Raw genomic sequence first — 18,779 nt, 5'->3', positions numbered from 1 at the left:
TGCACGGTATACTGAATTTCTGCCTAGTGATTTGTTTTCCATTTTTATGTGCTTTATCTGAGGTTGTATTGTTTTTATTGGGTTTTTGTTTTGTTTTGCTGTTTTTTAAATAAATGGGGAATTGTAAACTTGTTTTGTGTTGTATTTGGTTATTGTGTATAGAAAAGATGAGAATTTGCAATGAGCAGATGAGATTTAGTCAACAGACCAACTACAAATGAACTTTCACAGTTTTCACTGCAGAAAAATGTACAACTAGTTTAATCTTCCTTTATGAAGCCTTAGCTTATTAGCTTATTTGACTAGTATTAAACAAGAAGCTCTGTTTTATAGTCGTCACAAAAGTAGATCAGAAAATGAAAGGCTAATAATATACATTCAGAAATTATTCAGTGTTGATAGCAAATGACCTGAATAATGGTTGTAAATAAGAGATTTCAGTTGTAATTGTCTATCTTAAAACAAACATAAAGGAGTTCACCTACCATAGTACATGAGCTCAATTAACGTAGCAGGTGGAATTAATCAGGCGACTTGTTTGTGTCATGTTGAAAGTATCCTGACTGACTGGTCTATGGAGGATGACCTTTTTATTTTAAATTTAAAGTTTGACCAGATTCTCTACACTGACACTGATAAAGGCTTCACCCAGATCCATGTGACTTTGTTTGCTCTTGGTGGCACAACAATGTTCATTTCTCTTTCACTCAGAGAATTAATAATGGAGGATTCATGTTGAATATGTAATAAACCTAAAGTACTGTACATTTTACCTGGTCATTTTAAACCATTAAAATCATGTAGAATGACCATCATTTCTTAAATGACCTAAAAAATAATAGACATATAAAATACCAAGATGCTAATGCTATATTCAAGATGATACGATTATATCGGGACGGAAAAAGAAACAAGTGCAAAGAGCTAAACAGAGTTGCACCTCAATTTGCAGCAATCTACACCAATATGAGTATTATAATATTTCATAAAAAATTTATTTGTTTATGAAGTATAAACAATGACCAATTTAAACCTAATTTTAGTTTAAACCTGTTTTACTCACCACTTGGTTTCACTTTGTCGACCTTGTACAGAATTGACGACAGGAATCCTGGTTTCAGATCTCACATAAATATTCAATTTAAATTAAAATAAAACTGATTACAAGTTAAAAGTTGATCAACTATTTGTTTTATTTCCTTATGATATGACTATTCGCTGTATTCTGTACACACCTTACTCAAACAACAAACAGGTACAAGAAGTGCATATGTTGTGTGTTTGCCTTAATATACAAATACTGGGTTGGACTTCATTGGTTTTCAGAACAGCCCTAATTCTTCACATTCTTTCATGATTTCAGTCTAAGTTAACGTAATTGTATAATGTAATCACTGCACAGTTGAGAAGAATGTTGCTAAGTGACATTCATCTAGCTGTGCCATGTTACCATTCCACAAATCACATAAGTACATTTTGGCATTTTAAAAAGGTGGTGTGACTCCAACTGTACGAAAATAAAGGTTTTGTGTCTAAAATCAACCAAAGAAAACTCATTCTGGTATTATTTTTAACTTTAAATAAAAGATTAAACATGTTTTTGTAGTGGTAAAAGGTTGGCTGGACCTGTTTTTACCATGAAGCTGTCAAAGAAAGATTGATACAGAACTCTGAACCCAAAAATCATGGGATGAATTCTTCAGCCATTTTCAGTGTTTAATTCTTAGTCTTAACTCTTTTTGGAATGTGTTCCAGGCATCAATTTTAGAGAAAATATACCAAGAAATTGCAAATACAGATTAACAAAGCAGACTCCAAAACATTTTGACACAAAATCTTTCTGGCAAGAACTGAGCATAAATGACAACATTTGTATAGTTTTGTTAGAAATGGAGAGATGGGGAAACAATAGAAGACAAGAAATAATAATAACATGGCTTGAAGCAGGACAGGGATAAATGAATAGCCATACAAGACAGTACAAACTTGGGGATAACTGTCCATGTTGGAGGGATGGAAGTTTGGATTGTATTTTTTCCCCACTTTGCTGTTGAGAAAATGCAACCTCCACATCTGGCAGAGGCGCTGGTCAAGGTGTGGTGGAGGATTTACACAGAGCATAGCAAGACTCTCCACAATACTGCTCTGTGTTAGAACTAGGGTTGGGCGGTATGACAGTTATTTATAAATGGTGAAGCGCCAAATTTCTGCTTCAGGTCTACCTTGAAAACTGAGACCTTAAGACATTCGTGCATCCACAGGGAGGGGTGGGAGTGGTAGGCAGTTGGAGCACACTGACTGGTTGTGGGGGTGCTCACTGTTTGAGGTGATAACACAGAGAGGCAAGTAGTGTTGCCAACTTAGCGACTTTGTCCAAGTATGTATCTCTGCAGACTGGAGAACGGTAAGTAGGAGGGGCTTATACCGCAAGTGGGAGGGTACCCACAAGTGGGAGGGGCTTATACAAAAAGTGGGTGGATATCAGCAAAAGAACGTCTTTGCAAGCCAGGGTCCTAAAGGAGCAGTATTAGATGATTTTCCGGTCTTAACCCACTACTTAATATGCAACTTTGACACTGTATATCTTTTCATTTGTTAAACTTTTTTATTTACAGACATAATAAAAATACAATAAAAATAGTATGTATTACCTGTTATTGTTCATTGTCAGGTACAAGTTACAGGTACAAGTTAAATAAAATGCATTTAAATTCTGATTTTGGATAAGAGGTATTACTAAACAATATTTAGTAATTAATAATAGCATACACCAATCAGGCATAACATTATACCCCCCCCCCCCCTTGTAAATCTAAAACCCAAATAATTAAGTTGGACTAGGGTTTGCAGTGTGTTAAATTATTATATAACTTTTGTATAAATAATAGATTATTATATCTCTACTTGATATTAAATAGTGAGTCCAGTGTGCTTTCATTAGAGAAAACAAGTGTTCACTGTTACACTTCCACATAAATTCCCATGGGTTCCTCACTACCCATATTAACTTTCAGATCTTTTTATAGATCTGAAAGTGCTTGTAACTTCCATTGTGTTCATTTGTATTCCTGAGTAAGGTAGGCTTCTGGTTGAAGTATATACTTTGTTGTAACTTGTTTTAGAATCTATCTTTGTAACTTTGACCATTAACTTGCTTAACTGTGCTAGAATTCAACTATTTGTAAGAAGCTATAGCTAGTCTGTTGCTGCATTAATCTGTGTTTTGCTGATTGGTTAAAGTGGTTCCAGGTGTCTGTTGTTAGAGGCCTAGGTGTGAATTGAGGGGCAGGGCTAAGCTTAGTATAAAATTAAATCTCGCGGCCAGTCTTTACTGTCACCAGGTTTTTATGTCTGTCTGAACTGTTTAATCTATCTAACTTTTACTACTAATCTAAACTAAACTAACTTTGGGTAAGTACTATCAGTCTCTGACATTGTTTCATTTACCAAACTTTTCTCAGCATGTGCTACTCAATTATTCCTGTGCTCCAGTGGCGATTTCTCTAAGACTGCAAGGGAAGCTCCGCTTCCCCTAAAATGTCAAAAATTAAATGGTCAAATATGTACAGTGATTTAACATTTCATTGACTACAAATGCGTTAGAACACGTTCATCTTAAAGACGAGTTCGTTCAGAATCAGCTACTTATCACAAATCGACTCGATTTTGTTAACTTAACTCATACATTCCCGGAGTGTCAATGCATTTACCCGCAGACGCTGAGCGTCTCTTTGCTTCTATGGGGCTGCATGGGCGGGACTTCGAAACTCGCCGGTCATTGGATAAATGCCACGATTTTGTCCCGCCCCCGGACGCTGAGCGTCTCTGGGGGTCAATGGGGCTGTGGGCGGGTCTGGACGCTGAGCTTCTGCAAGATGATTGGAGGATCAGTCGAAAGACTGAATCCTGTTTTGATTGACAGCTGTCACTGGGAGCTTCAGTACCATCGCGGATTTTGCGAGTGAAGTCGGAAGACAAACTGCAACCCATTTCATGCCATTTTCTTGAAAACTAACAAAGGGGAGAATTTATACATTTATATATAAATAAATTGACAAATTTTATGATGTAAGCCGACAATGAGCTTCCCCTCTTTGAAAGACCAGCAGCCGCCACTGCTGTGCTCATATCTCACAGACCCTGCAGACATCAGAAGTCACATTACAGGAGCAGCAACGCCAGCAACCTCATCTACCCCCAACTGTTGCAACAGTCTCAAACAGTGTTGGTAGGTGGGGTCTGGAACTGTCAATCAGCCGTCCAAAAAGCTGACTTCATCTCAGCTTTTGCACTTTCTCACAGCCTTGACTTCCTGGCACTGACTGAGACGTGGATCACCACCGAGAACTCAGCAACACCAGCAGCCTTATCCTCTGCCTACACCTTCTCTCATACACCGAGAGGATCTGGTAGGGGTGGTGGTACAGGTTTGCTCTTGACCAGGAAATGGCACTTCACTCCTGTGAATGTTTCTCACCTGAACATTTCATCCTTTGAATTTCATGCTATTACTGTTACTTTTCCAATTACTCTTCATATCGTTGTCATCTACAGACCACCAGGCTCATTCGGAGACTTCATAGAAGAGCTGGATGTTCTTCTGAGTTTCTTCCCTTCAGATGGAACTCCTCTGACTCTTCTTGGTGACTTTAATTTCCCTACACTTCAGTCCTCCTGTCTTCTTCCTCTTCTTTCATCTTTCGACCTCCTCTTTAACCACAGCCCTCAGACACACAAAAGAGGCAATCTTCTGGACCTGGTCTTCAGCCGTCCAGCTTCTGTTCTGGACCTCACCGTCACCCCACTTCACCTCTCCGACCATCACTTTGTGTCCTTCTCTCTCCATCTCCCAATTTTATCTACCTCCAACCACACATACACCCTTAAAACACGCCCCAATCTTCACTCTTTATCTTCCTCCCAGCTGATCTCCAACATCCTAACTTCACTACCTAACCCTGACATGCTTGCTACCTTTCCACTCAACTCCGCAACTAATACTCTACTCTCTTCTCTTTCAACATCCCTCGATCAGCTCTGTCCTCTTACTCTCAAACGAGGAAATGCATAGGAGGAATTAAGGGCAGCTGAGAGAAAGTGGAGGAAATCTAAGCTCAGTGTTGATCTCCACTCCTACCACGATCTGCTGTCCAGGTTCTCATCCGGCGTGACTGCTGCAAAAACATCTTTTTACAAAGCCAAGCTTGAACAATCTGCTGCTGACCCACGTAAGCTTCATGCTATCTTTTCCTCTCTTCTGAACCCTCCTCCTCCTCCCCCTTCTGCCTCTCTCACTGCTACTGACTTTGCAACATTCTTTCAGGACAAGATCGACAAAATCAATCAATCCTTCTCTCCGACTGACCCACTTTCAACTGACCCTCAACCCACCAACACACTTACCAGCTTCACCCCACTCACCATGGATGAGGTTACACAGCTCCTCTCATCCAGCAATCCCACCACATGCACACTCGACCCTATACCATCCACCATCCTCAAAGACATCTCACAGGACCTAATCCCCTTCATCACACCCATCATCAACAACTCATCTGACATCTGCTTTTAAGAAGGCTCAGGTCATTCCCCTTCTTAAGAAACCTACACTAGACACTACAGACATTAACAACTACAGACCTGTCTCACTCCTCTCTTTTCTATCCAAAATTCTTGAATGTACTGTCTATAACCAACTATCTGCCTTTCTTACTCAGAATGACCTCCACGATCCGTACCAGTCTGGCTTCAAGGCAGCACATTCTACGGAAACAGCACTTGTAGCGGTTACTGAGAAGCTTCATGCAGCCAAAGCAGCCAAACTGTCATCGGTCCTCATTCTTCTTGACCTCTCTGCAGCCTTCGACACAGTGAATCACAGCATTCTCTTGTCCACTCTCTCCAACCTTGGAGTAACAGGTTCAGCATGGCAATGGATGACCTCCTACCTTGAAGGGCGCTCCTACCAAGTGTCATGGAGGGGATCCATATCTCCCCCATGCACTCTCTCAACCGGTGTTCCTCAGGGCTCTGTACTTGGCCCACTTCTTTTCTCTATCTACACCCGCTCTCTGGGCAAGGTCATAGCCTCCCATGGCTTCTCCTACCACTCCTATGCAGATGACACTCAGCTCCTTCTGTCATTTCCTCCTTCAGACACACAAGTCTCAGCTCGCATCTCAGCATGTCTGCGAGATATCTCACAATGGATGTCAGCTCATCATCTGAAACTTAATCCCAGCAAGACAGAGATGTTGCTCATTCCCGGAGATCAGTCTCCAACCCAGGACCTAGTCATTTCTCTTGATGACTTCCAGATCAGACCATCTGATAAGGTAAGAAGCCTTGGTGTTGTCCTGGATAACCAGCTGACCTTCTCTCCTTATATAGCCCACATGACAAGATCGTGCCGGTTCCTCCTGTACAACATCAGGAAGATTCAACCATTTCTCTCCAGGGAAGCTACCCAGATTCTGGTCCAATCACTTGTAATCTCACGGTTGGACTACTGCAACTCCCTCCTGGCAGGAGCTCCCATGTCCACGATTAAACCCTTGCAGCTCATTCAAAATGCAGCTGCTCGCCTGGTTTTTAACCAGCCCAAACACTGCCACATCACCCCACTGCTGCGTTCTCTTCACTGGCTTCATGTAGCTGCACGCATTCAGTTTAAAACACGGATGCTCGCCTACAAAGCCAAAAATGGACCAGCCCCAAGCTACCTTCGAAACCTAATCAAACCCCGCTCTGTACCATGCAACCTCCGAGCCACTAGTCTTGCTCGACTTGAGCCTCCACCCAGGACTAAAGGAAGACAAGCATCAAGGCTCTTCTCTGTTCTAGCACCCAAGTGGTGGAACGAACTTCCTCTGTCTGTCCGAGCATCTGAGTCTCTTGCTGTCTTTAAAAAACTATTAAAAACCCACCTTTTTACTAAACACTTAAGCTGACTTGTACCTATTTACTAAAATGTTTTTACTATGGAAGAACTTCTGTAAGTCGCTCTGGATAAGAGCGTCTGCTAAGTGCAGAAAATGTAAAATGTAAAATTATAGAAAGGGAGCAGTAGCCTATATGTATTCAGACATTTTCCCCCTTGTAGGACACATTTTATGTGGTCTCAATTAAAAATGTTTATCTTGTTTATTTTATGATCACACACAGACAGTTTTGAATCAAACTGTATAACATAACATTGAAATATTTTGTAACAAAATATTATAATTTAACAATAAACTTACTGGTAAAACTATGTAAATTCAAAGCTGAAAGAATGACTGACAAGAGATTAATTTACATTAATTAAATTTTTTTTTTTTTTGGGTGAGGGGCACTGCGTGAGGGGCAATGTGTAAACATTGTATTGACCCGGAGTCCCTGCTCATCATGACAGGCTTGCAAAAACAGCTCCATATCCTCTCTGTGCTCCAAAACAAACAAAAAAGGTTCTTTAGCCTCTGGGTCATCACTGTGCAGGACCTCACAGATAGCCTTCATGCGGTCATTGACAAAAATCTTGAGCCAGTAACATGCCCATATTTCTTCTGTCTGTTGCTATTACTCTGCAATTTCACCTTTAAAGTTACTTTACGGTGCTTCTCAAACACCGTGAAGGGTAAACACTCCCTGTACGCCACTTGTGGAACGGTTTTGTAACGCCCGTTTGGAGTTGTACCACCCACTTGGAGCTGCTCCACCATTTAGCGAGTTTTCAGACCCCTTTAGCGACTTTTTCTGGTGTTATTGGAGACTTTTGGAGACTCGGACATGAAAGCACTTATCGTTCTGCAGTTACTGTCCTCAACAAGCAGCGTGTGCTGCCGTGAGCCCCGTCCCAAAGCACTCACAAGCGGTCAGCCTTCCTATCCGTTGGTATGAAAATCGGCAATACCGCCCAACCCTAATTAGAACCCATTGTTTGTGAAATGAAGTGGTATAATAATGCCAAAAAATTTACCTTTTTGGAATTATTATTTAAATTACTCTAAATATAACAATGAATGTGATATTTAGCAGTATTACGTCACAAGACCTCGCTTCCTGTAAGTTTTCATTCAGATCGGGTGAGACCCCCGAACGTGTCGTGTGTTATTATGATGAACAAGCATGAGGATTATTTTAAATAGTCATGGTGGTGGTCGCGGTGCTTCTGTACCTGTTTTGCTGTAAGTTTACTTTTCTTTCCTGTTGAAGTGAAGTGAGCTGTTTAATTACAAATATTGTAATGAAAGTTTCACGGAATCAGTTCTCAGGTGGTTCTTATATTCAACAATTGTCTGATATTCGTAATTATACACTTTAACACTTTACCTATTAATGACCTCATAATAATATTAATAATCTTTAATGAGTTTAAATGCAGGCTTTATCTTTATCTATCTGTATAACTTTACTATTTATACGTCATAAAACTATCAGAAAACGTAGGAAACATTTACTCTGCACTCATTACACACAAATAAATCCATTAAAGTCTTGTAATAATTTAATGGATTAATGTCAAACTATTTTTATACAAACACATCAATGTTTCTCATCTACTACAAACCTTATTTTCTACAAAAAAAGGGAATTTTTATTTAATATTATTTCTAAATGATCAGTAAATTTGTGATAATTTTATATTGGAGATGAATAAATCTATTAAAATCTTGTAATTGTAATATAATAAGTGTATATAAAAGATAAAGTCTGATATGGTTTGATGAATTAATGTCAAACTATTTTTTATAAACACATATTAATGTTCCTCACATTCTGTTTTATAGATAGTACTTTTATTTTTATTTTATTTTTATTTATAGTTAAGATTAGTAAATCCATAATGATTTTATATTGGAGATAAATAAATCTATTAAACTTTGTTTGATTTAATATAATAAACCCAAACTATTTTTTATTAACACATCTTACTAAAGCAATAAGCCACGAGAGGCCGTGCATTACTGTGATTTTAGCACGGGGATGACGTTTTGGCACGACGCGAAGCGGAGTGCCTAAAACTTCTTTCCCGTGCTAAAATCATAACAGTAACGCACGGTCTCGAGTGGCTTATTGCTTTTATAAAATGGCGGTCAACATAAAATATAATAAATACAACAATGTTTAATTCATAAATGTATTTATCGTGTATAAACTTACAATAAAGCATTCTTCCGCGACGCAAAATAGTTCGATTAACAGTGTTGCTAGGCAACATGAGGGCGAAAATAACTAACTTTTTCTATTCAGTGGCGTATTAATATGGAATGATGTGAGGTGGTCGTAGGTGTGCGTTTATCGGGGATTTTACAACGGCTTCGAACGCGGCTCAGCCAATCAGATTTTAGGACCGGAACTATCCGTTTTATAATCTGTATTTTTATTTGGTTCTTACTTTTTTAACATAATGTTGTGTATGCTTGTTCGATGTACAGCACTTTGGTCAACGTAAGTTGTTTTAAGAGTGCTTTATAAATCAAATTTACTTACTTACTTACTTACATATTAATGTCCCTCACAACCTACAAACCTTGTTTTATAGATACTGCTTTTATTTTACATTTTAGGATGTGAGGGACATTAATATGTGTTCATACATTTTTTTTTAACTTTATTATATTAAATCATAGAGTTTAATAGATGTATCTCCGATACACACTTATTATGGATTTAATGATCTTAACTATAAATTTAAATAAATTAAAAATAAAAGCAGTATCTATAAAACAAGATTTGTAGGATGTGAGGGACACTAATATATGTTTATAAAAAATAGTTTGGGTTTATTATATTAAATCATATCAGAGTTCAATAGATTTATCTCCGATATACACTTGTTACTACTTACAATTTAACTATAAATTAAAATAAAATAAAAATAAAAACAGTATCTAATATAAACATATAAACAGTTTGTAGTAGATGAGAAACATTGATGTGTTTGTATAAAAATAGTTTGACATGAATCCATCAATACATTACAAGACTTTATTTGTGTGTAATGAGTGCAGAGTAAATGTTTCCTACGTTTTCTGTTAGTTTTATGACGCTCCCTAACGCGTTAGCTGAGGTGATCAGCGGTTTCATTTTAATCTTTCTTTAAATAAATACATGTCATCTTAAAATTACCATAAAATAGTTCTTGTAGTGTGTTGCCTGCTTTCATCTGTGTAAGAAATCATAAATAAAGTAGGTGTTAGGTGTTTCTTCAACCATTTATATAGATCGGAATGGCGAATGTCAAATATGTTGTCGAATATTAAACTAACTTTGCCGCAGTTGGGAAACGCATATATTTGAAGTTAATGTAAAATAATGAGGTTGTTTTTGACACGTATACACAGAAAATAACAAAAAAATAATATAAAAACACTAAATACAATAAAAACTGCACGTTTCCTTTACTTCTTTATTGTTTCCTTACACTTTTTAATTGTGAAGATGTTTGATCTTGGAATACCGTATTCCGTTCAGTACCAGCGCATTCACACCAGAAGTGGTAAAATAGCTTTTTCGCTGGCTGTACCTTTATTCTCTATGGAGTGTGACGGCGGTGCACAAAACGTGACTTACTGTACTAAAACAGCAAGTGAGGAATTTCATTAGTGGAGGAACTTATGAGCAGTAATAATGAAGAGAAGTTTAGTGCTCCTGTCTCCTTCTTTTACTAAATACAAAAACTGAACTTGTTGAGGTACTACTGTAAGTGGCAACTCAAATGAAACAAACAAATAATAAACTATACAAGATACACTCCAATCTCAGAAACAAACCAAAAATTTTACAAAATGTCACAACTTTTCTGGTAATGGTGTTTGTACAAAGAAGCTCTGATTGTATGTGATTATTTCATCACTGATATGATGAATCTGATCCTGATTTACCTGTTTTTCAGGTGTGCAGAATACAGCTGAAGACGAGAGCATCATCCTGCAGGAAGTGGAAGGGTCTAATCTAACTATCTGTACTGGTGTCACTGGTGTTCAGAGTGATGCTCGTATACAGTGGTTCTATGGACCAGAGGAACAAATATTGATAAGTCTGATCATTAAAGGAGAAACTCTTACAGAAATCAGCAGTGAGAGATTTAAAGGTCGAGTTCAGCTGGACAGAATCAGTGGAGATTTAACCATCAACAACATCAACATCAATGATTCTGGACTTTATACAACACACATCACTGCTGAACGTCTCATATCTAGAACTTTTAATCTCAGTGTTTATGGTGAGTGTGATTAACAGTATTTTTTTGTTCTAGTCTGGTCAAAGATCTTTATAATTACCCAGAAATCTGAGCTGAACTGAGTGTAACCATGCTGCATCAGAAACATACGTAAACATGTGAAATCAGTCACAATGATTTAAACTGACTAAACTTTTAAATTCCACTACTATTATACTCTCGGATATATCAGGAATTATTGACATTCCTGGTAAAGATGATAGAAAATCCAAACTTTTATTTGTGTAAGTTTGTAAGTAAGTTTGTCATGAAAAAAAAAAATAGAAAAACAAAAAGAAAAACAAAACATTTTGCAACCTTGTTGTGTGACCAGCATAATTATACGGTGGCCGAGAAGTGCAAAACAAATTTACATTTCAGAAAACAAAATTACAAAAAAACAAAAACAAATTTACAACAAAAGCAAAAACAAATTTACAAGTGCTCGGGTACCCAGTGTTTGTAAATTTGTTTTGCCATATGTAAAAGTGTTTCAGCACTTGTAAATTTATTTTCGGCATATGTAATTTTGTTTTCTAAAATGTATATTTGTTTTGCACTTCCCGGCCGCACATTTCTGACGGAAAAGGCAGGGACAATAAACCGGAAGTGCGTGTTGCTTACCTGCTGTCAATCAAACTGTTTCTCAGCGATAAAGTGAACGGAGTTTGTGATGGTGACGATAAACAAGGTTTTGTCTAGTTTGTGGAAATCATTTTATCCAGTTGACCCGCTATTGTTTTTCTTGTGGAAAGTTTTGTGCAGATGTTTAGACGTGGCGTGTGCATCTCTATTTACCGTCCGCTCTTCTAAACATCTAAGGAATTCCCACAAGAACAACAAAAGCGAAATAATGAAAATCATTAACACAAAATGGACAAAACATTGTTTATTAGGGACGGAACATTTGATACCGAGGCTTTAAAACTTGTTTCACTTTTGTAACACTGGACTCAGTGTATCGGAGCTTATATTAAAGCAGCATGTGCGGGACTGATGAAGCTTTGTGCTGAGTTTTATCTCACTCACTATATAAGAGACAATCAAACCAGGGTTACCCACCGTCCTGTAACATACACAATCCTGCTTTATCTGGAGACTAAACACCGCGTTCAGTACTGAACTGATACAGGACGCTTTGTTCCGTATTTTTATCAGTGGGAGACGGTGGGAATTATATTAAGTAGTGTTCACTTTTATTCTTAGTAACGGTGTGTGTGCGCTGGTTATAGCAGCAGGGGGGGACCTTACACAGTCATGAGAACAAAGGTTTTATTTATGGTGTTTAACATTTATTATTTTCATTCTTTATAATAATAAGTCAGAACCATATTTTAGGCAAAACAACGCACTCCGCCCACTGTGCTACTCATACAGCGGTTTATTAAACAGGTTATGTCACGTTACTAAGAATAAAAGTGAACACTACTTAATATAATGAATTAAGCAGCAGTTTCCTTCTGTTTTATACACCACACCGTCTCCCATTGATAAAAATACGGAACAAAGCGTCCTGTATCAGTTCAGTACTGAACGCGGCGTTTGGTCTCCAGATAAAGCAGGATTCTGTATGTTACAGGACGGTGGGTAACCCTGGTTTGATTGTCTCTTATATAGTGAGTGAGATAAAACACAGCACCAAAGCTTTGAATCAATCCGCACATTCCTGCTGCTTTAATATAAGCTCCGATACACTGAGTCCAGTGTTACAAAAGTGAAACAAGTTTTAAAGCCTCGGTATCAAATGTTCCGTCCCTAATAAACAATGTTTTGTCCATTTTGTGTTAATGATTTTCATTATTTCGCTTTTGTTGTTCTTGTGGGAATTCCTTAGATGTTTAGAAGAGCGGACGGTAAATAGAGATGCACACGCCACGTCTAAACATCTGCACAAAACTTTCCACAAGAAAAACAATAGCGGGTCAACTGGATGAAATGATTTCCACAAACTAGACAAAACCTTGTTTATCGTCACCATCACAAACTCCGTTCACTTTATCGCTGAGAAACAGTTTGATTGACAGCAGGTAAGCAACACGCACTTCCGGTTTATTGTCCCTGCCTTTTCCGTCAAATATGTGCGGCCGGGAAGTGCAAAACAAATATACATTTTAGAAAACAAAATTACATATGCCGAAAATAAATTTACAAGTGCTGAAACACTTTTACATATGCCAAAACAAATTTACAAACACTGGGTACCCGAGCACTTGTAAATTTGTTTTTGCTTTTGTTGTAAATTTGTTTTTGTTTTTTTGTAATTTTGTTTTCTGAAATGTAAATTTGTTTTGCACTTCTCGGCCACCGTATAATTATGTACAAAAGACACAAGCCCTGCATTAGCATTTGCTTTTGAATTGGCATTAGAATTTAATGTCTTAAACAAATTGTGTCTGCACTGAGTTTAAAAGTTACTGAACAGTTTGTGATCAACTATAGAGACACATTGATGGGTTAAATTAGTTTATATAAAAAAAAATGTGTGAAGAGAATTAGAGAATCCATCCATCATCCATCCTCCATCTATCCATCCTCCATCCATCCATCCATCATCCATCCATCCATCATCCATTCGTCCATCCATCATCCATCCATCCATCCATCCATCCATCCTTCATCCATCATCAATCCATCCATCCATCCTCCATCCATGCATCCTCCATCCATCCATCCTCCATCCATCCATCCTCCATCAATCCATCCTTCATCCATCCATCCTCCATCAATCCATCTATCCATCCTCCATCCATCCATCCATCCTCCATCAATCCATCCATCCATCCTCTATCCATCCATCCTCCATCAATCCATCCATCCATCCTCTATCCATGCATCCTCCATCCATCCATCCTCCATCCATCCATCCTCCATCAATCCATCCTTCATCCATCCATCCTCCATCAATCCATCTATCCATCCTCCATCCATCCATCCTCCATCAATCCATCCATCCATCCTCCATCCATGCATCCTCCATCCATCCATCCTCCATCCATCCATCCTCCATCAATCCATCCTTCATCCATCCATCCTCCATCAATCCATCTATCCATCCTCCATCCATCCATCCTCCATCAATCCATCCATCCATCCTCCATCCATCCATCCTCCATCCATCCATCCATCATCCATCCATCCATCATCCATTCGTCCATCCATCATCCATCCATCATCCATCCATCCATCCTTCATCCATCATCAATCCATCCATCCATCCTCCATCCATGCATCCTCCATCCATCCATCCTCCATCCATCCATCCTCCATCAATCCATCCTTCATCCATCCATCCTCCATCAATCCATCTATCCATCCTCCATCCATCCATCCTCCATCAATCCATCCATCCATCCTCTATCCATGCATCCTCCATCTATACATCCTCCATCCATCCATCCTCCATCCGTCCATCCTCCATCTATCCATCTATCCATCTATCCATCCTCCATCCATCCGTCCATCCTCCATCTATCCATCCTCCATCAATCCATCCATCCATCCTTCCGTCCTTCATCAATTCATCCTCCATCCATCCATCATCCATCCTCCATCTATCCATCCTTCATCCAGCCGTCCATCCATCATCCATCCATCCATTCATCCATCCATTATCCATCCATCATCCATCCATCCACCCTCCATCCATCCATCCTCCATCAATCCATCCATCTATCCATCCATTCATCCGTCCATCCATCCATCCTCTATCCATGCATCCTCCATCCATCCATCCTCCATCAATCCATCCATCTATCCATCCATTCATCCGTCCATCCATCCATTCTCTATCCATGCATCCTCCATCTATCCATCCATCCATCCTCCATCCATCCATCCTCTATCCATGCATCCTCCATCAATCCATCCTTCATCCATCCATCCTCCATCAATCCATCTATCCATCCTCCATCCATCCATCCTCCATCAATCCATCCATCCATCCTCCATCCTCTATCCATGCATCCTCCATCCATCCATCCATCCTCTATCCATCCATCCATCCTCCATCCATCATCCATCCATCCATCCATCCTCTATCCATGCATCCTCCATCCATCCATCCATCCTCCATCCATCCATCCATCATCCATCCATCCATCCATCCTCTATCCATGCATCCTCCATCCATCCATCCATCATCCATCCTCCATCCATCCATCCTCCATCCATCCATCCATCCATCCATCCATCATCCATCCATCCATCCTCCATCCATCCATCCATCCATCCATCCTCTATCCATGCATCCTCCATCCATCCATCCATCATCTATCCATCCCCCATCAATCCATCCATCCATCCTCCATTCATCCATCCATCCATGTATGTTCTGGTAGTTTGTTTTATTTATGTAGCCTAACAAGTAAATGCTGCTGTACCATGGTCAGTTTGGAATCTGGCCTCTCTAAGCTGACCTGAGTCCATAAATTTAAGAGACCTGCTTTGTTTATATTTTTAAACATATCAGCGATCACATATTCAGGGTCTAAACCGTTCATTAATTTATAGCTTAGTACCAGCACATTAAAATCTGTTCTGTAACTAACTGGACGTCAATGTGAAGATTTCAGAACTGGAGTAAAATTTGGGGTAAAACATTAGCAGCAGCATTTGAAATTAGCTGCCAGCTGTTTTTTTTGGTATTTTTTGGAAAGTTTAGGAGAGCATTACAGTAGTCAGTGGATCAGCTTTAACTTGATTCTGGCTATGTTGTCAAGATGTCGTTTTGACCATCACTTTAATATGGCAGAATTAATCATTCTGTTTCATCAATGTAAAATTTTTTTTTGTAAATATTACGTAAAATCTTTTAATTATTAATAATCTTTTGCATAGTTTTATTTTGTAAAAAGTAGCTCAGTTTATGTTTTATGCAGCCTATAAGCTGCAGCCACATCAGATTTTTGTGATATACTGAGACACATTTCTTCTGAACTGATTGTTTCTAATCATGTTTTTATGTTTCTGTGTGTTTAGCTCCAGTATCAACTCCAAAAGTAACAAGACATAATCAAACACAGACTTACATCTGTAGGGCTGCAAACCCAGTCAGTAAAAAAAAAGTTACAGAGATCTGCTCTTCTAAACCAGGTACGTGAGAATCTAATACTGAAGAATAAATTACTGAATACATTTTCATGCTTGAGTTTTTATTTTGGCCTGATGAGTGTAAATGCCAAAAAGATTTTAAATTACAAAAATATCAAATGTGTTTCTGCAGTGTAAAGGACACAATTAACAACAGTTTGTTTGTGGGTGCTGCATACATTATTAAAAACAGAGCCGCTCAGATGGCGCAGCAGTAAAAAGACACGCTGCAACCAGGGCTGGATTCTGAGTACCTCGTATCGAATCCAGCTCTACCTCACCGGTTCGAGGCTGAGTGGCTGTATGAGCAACGATTGGCCGGTTGCTCAGTTGGGGGGGTGGGACAAAGAACCGGATGTGGGTCTCTCTCTGTCAGAATGCGATTACGACCTCTGCCGGCTGATTAGAGGCGCCTGCACAGAGATGAGGAACAGTGCCCTTAGGGTGTGTCTCTCCGCATGCAACGCTAGGCGGCGCCAAACTTATCGATGTGTGGGTGGCAACAATGCATCTGGCTGCTGCTCATGTTTCGGAGGGGTTAGCTTCGATCTCCTCGGTCAGGGTAGGGTTCGGCATAGACAGAGAGGAAGCACGATGCAAATTGAACAATTGGATGCGCTAAAAGGGGGAAAAAACAAACAAAAAACCAACCATAAAATACGGTTTAATAAAACTTTGTGAACTTGTAATTTAGCAGTGAGAAGATTTTTATGTTTATTGTGAACTATCAACCATTCCATCCCACCTTGGCACAGATTATTATTTTCATGTTTTAACCTTAGATTAGGTACAGAGAAAAAATGAAGCCAAAAACAGAATAATAAAAAGTAATAACACCATAATTTAGGGTTATAATAGTAACTTATTCTGTGTGTTTATTAGTATCTAAATGATATTAGATATTATTGGAAATTTGTGGTAAATCCTGTCAATTTAAAGCTGTTTACAGCATCAGAATGTTTAGAACTTCCTTACAATCACCTTTCAACTATACACAGTGTTTTTATAGAACATATTTACACTGCACAAGTATAAACTGGACTTTTATTTGAAGGTTGCCGTGTTTATTATTATTACTGGATGAATATTATTCAGTTACTCTTGTTATTTTTGCATCTTAAAGTTACTTCTGCAGAATTTGTTCTACTGTAGAGAAAGTGATTTGAGATGTGTCGTCTTTCACCTGCTGCTGTATTACTGAAGAAATGAATCTTTATGTTTACAGCTGTTCCAGTTTACCGGTGGATTCCAATCCTAGTATCAGTACTAATATTATTAATAGTTGCTTGAGCTGCAGCTGGATTCTGGTTTTGGAGAGAAAAAAAGAAAAAGAAAGTAAGAAATTGTAATGATTTTAGTTCCATTTACTTCTATTAATTCTATAAAATGTGAAGAATACAGACAGAATTAAAAATAACTTTTAGTGAACACCAGTGTTTCCAAAAAATCCTGCAGTGTTTTTACTACCTCGTGCTAATGATAATTAATTGTCTCTGGGCTGCTCTTATTAATTAATGTTTTAAGTGACGAGATATTTTAATAGTTTAATATCGAGGCTTTTGCATTTATTAAAGGTTTTAAAGATTTTTGAAAGCACAGACACAATGAGGTGAATTTACAATTTCATCATGCAGATAAAATTTAACTGAGATTTAAAATATATTTAAAACTACCTTTAATGTTAAAGACCAATTTATTAATGATTTCATGTACTGAAGTTAAAATGCTGTTCAGCACTGTTTCTCTGTCCCAAATCTAAACATCACTTAAATAGAACCTGTCGAGTTCGAGTAAAAAAGTCGAGTAAAAGTCCAGACCTGAATCTTATTGAGTTGTTGTGACAAAACCTTAAACATGCTGAAAATACTGTACGTCCAATGTAGCCCAATTACAACAATTCTGCAAATAAAAGTGGGACAGAATTCCTCCACACTGCAATTTATTACAAATAGTGATTGTAGTTGGCACTGCCAAGGGAGGCACAACCAGTAGATTTGAGCAGTTGAGGTTTAGGGGTCTTGCTCGGGGCCCCAACAGTGGCAACTTGGTTTGTGTGCATGGTATAGTAAGTGTGTACAGTAGTAATATAATCGATTGTAATTACAATCTTTATCAGTTCATTTCATACCAACATCACATGTTAATATTTCATCCTGTTTCTCATGTTGTAGCTCATTTAGTTTTTACTGTTTATATTACAGGAAGAAAATTCCAGTGTAACAGACCAAGAGGAACCATGTGGTGTATTCAGCAGTGAACCACAAAAAATCTTCCTAATGTGGTAAATTTTCTACACATCTGCCTGTTTTAATCTGTCACCACTCAGTGTCCATTTACAGTGTCCATTTACAGTGTCCATTTACAGTGTCCATTTACAGTGTACATTTACAGTTGGTAACAGATATTCAGTACATGGTGAAGGAACAAACGGCCAAATTTAATTACATAAAGTTAAAAACAGGAGGACTGTGACCAACACCACCAACCT

At 38.4% G+C, this 18,779-nt stretch overlaps 1 protein-coding gene across 1 annotated transcript in view; it reads left to right on the top strand.

Annotated features, from left to right (window-relative positions):
• LOC134327081 (uncharacterized) overlaps positions 1 to 18,779 on the top strand; it is a 36,761-nt gene that overhangs the window by 11,358 nt on the left and 6,624 nt on the right. The window contains exons 5-6 of the mRNA XM_063009163.1: positions 2,394 to 2,404; positions 10,877 to 11,206. Of these exons, the coding sequence (XP_062865233.1) occupies positions 2,394 to 2,404; positions 10,877 to 11,206 (341 nt within the window). The remainder of the gene's footprint in view (positions 1 to 2,393; positions 2,405 to 10,876; positions 11,207 to 18,779) is intronic.

Source organism: Trichomycterus rosablanca, chromosome 14 (genome assembly GCF_030014385.1).
Source record: "Trichomycterus rosablanca isolate fTriRos1 chromosome 14, fTriRos1.hap1, whole genome shotgun sequence".
NCBI lineage: Eukaryota > Metazoa > Chordata > Actinopteri > Siluriformes > Trichomycteridae > Trichomycterus > Trichomycterus rosablanca.
This window is presented reverse-complemented; position numbering and strand designations above follow the sequence as displayed.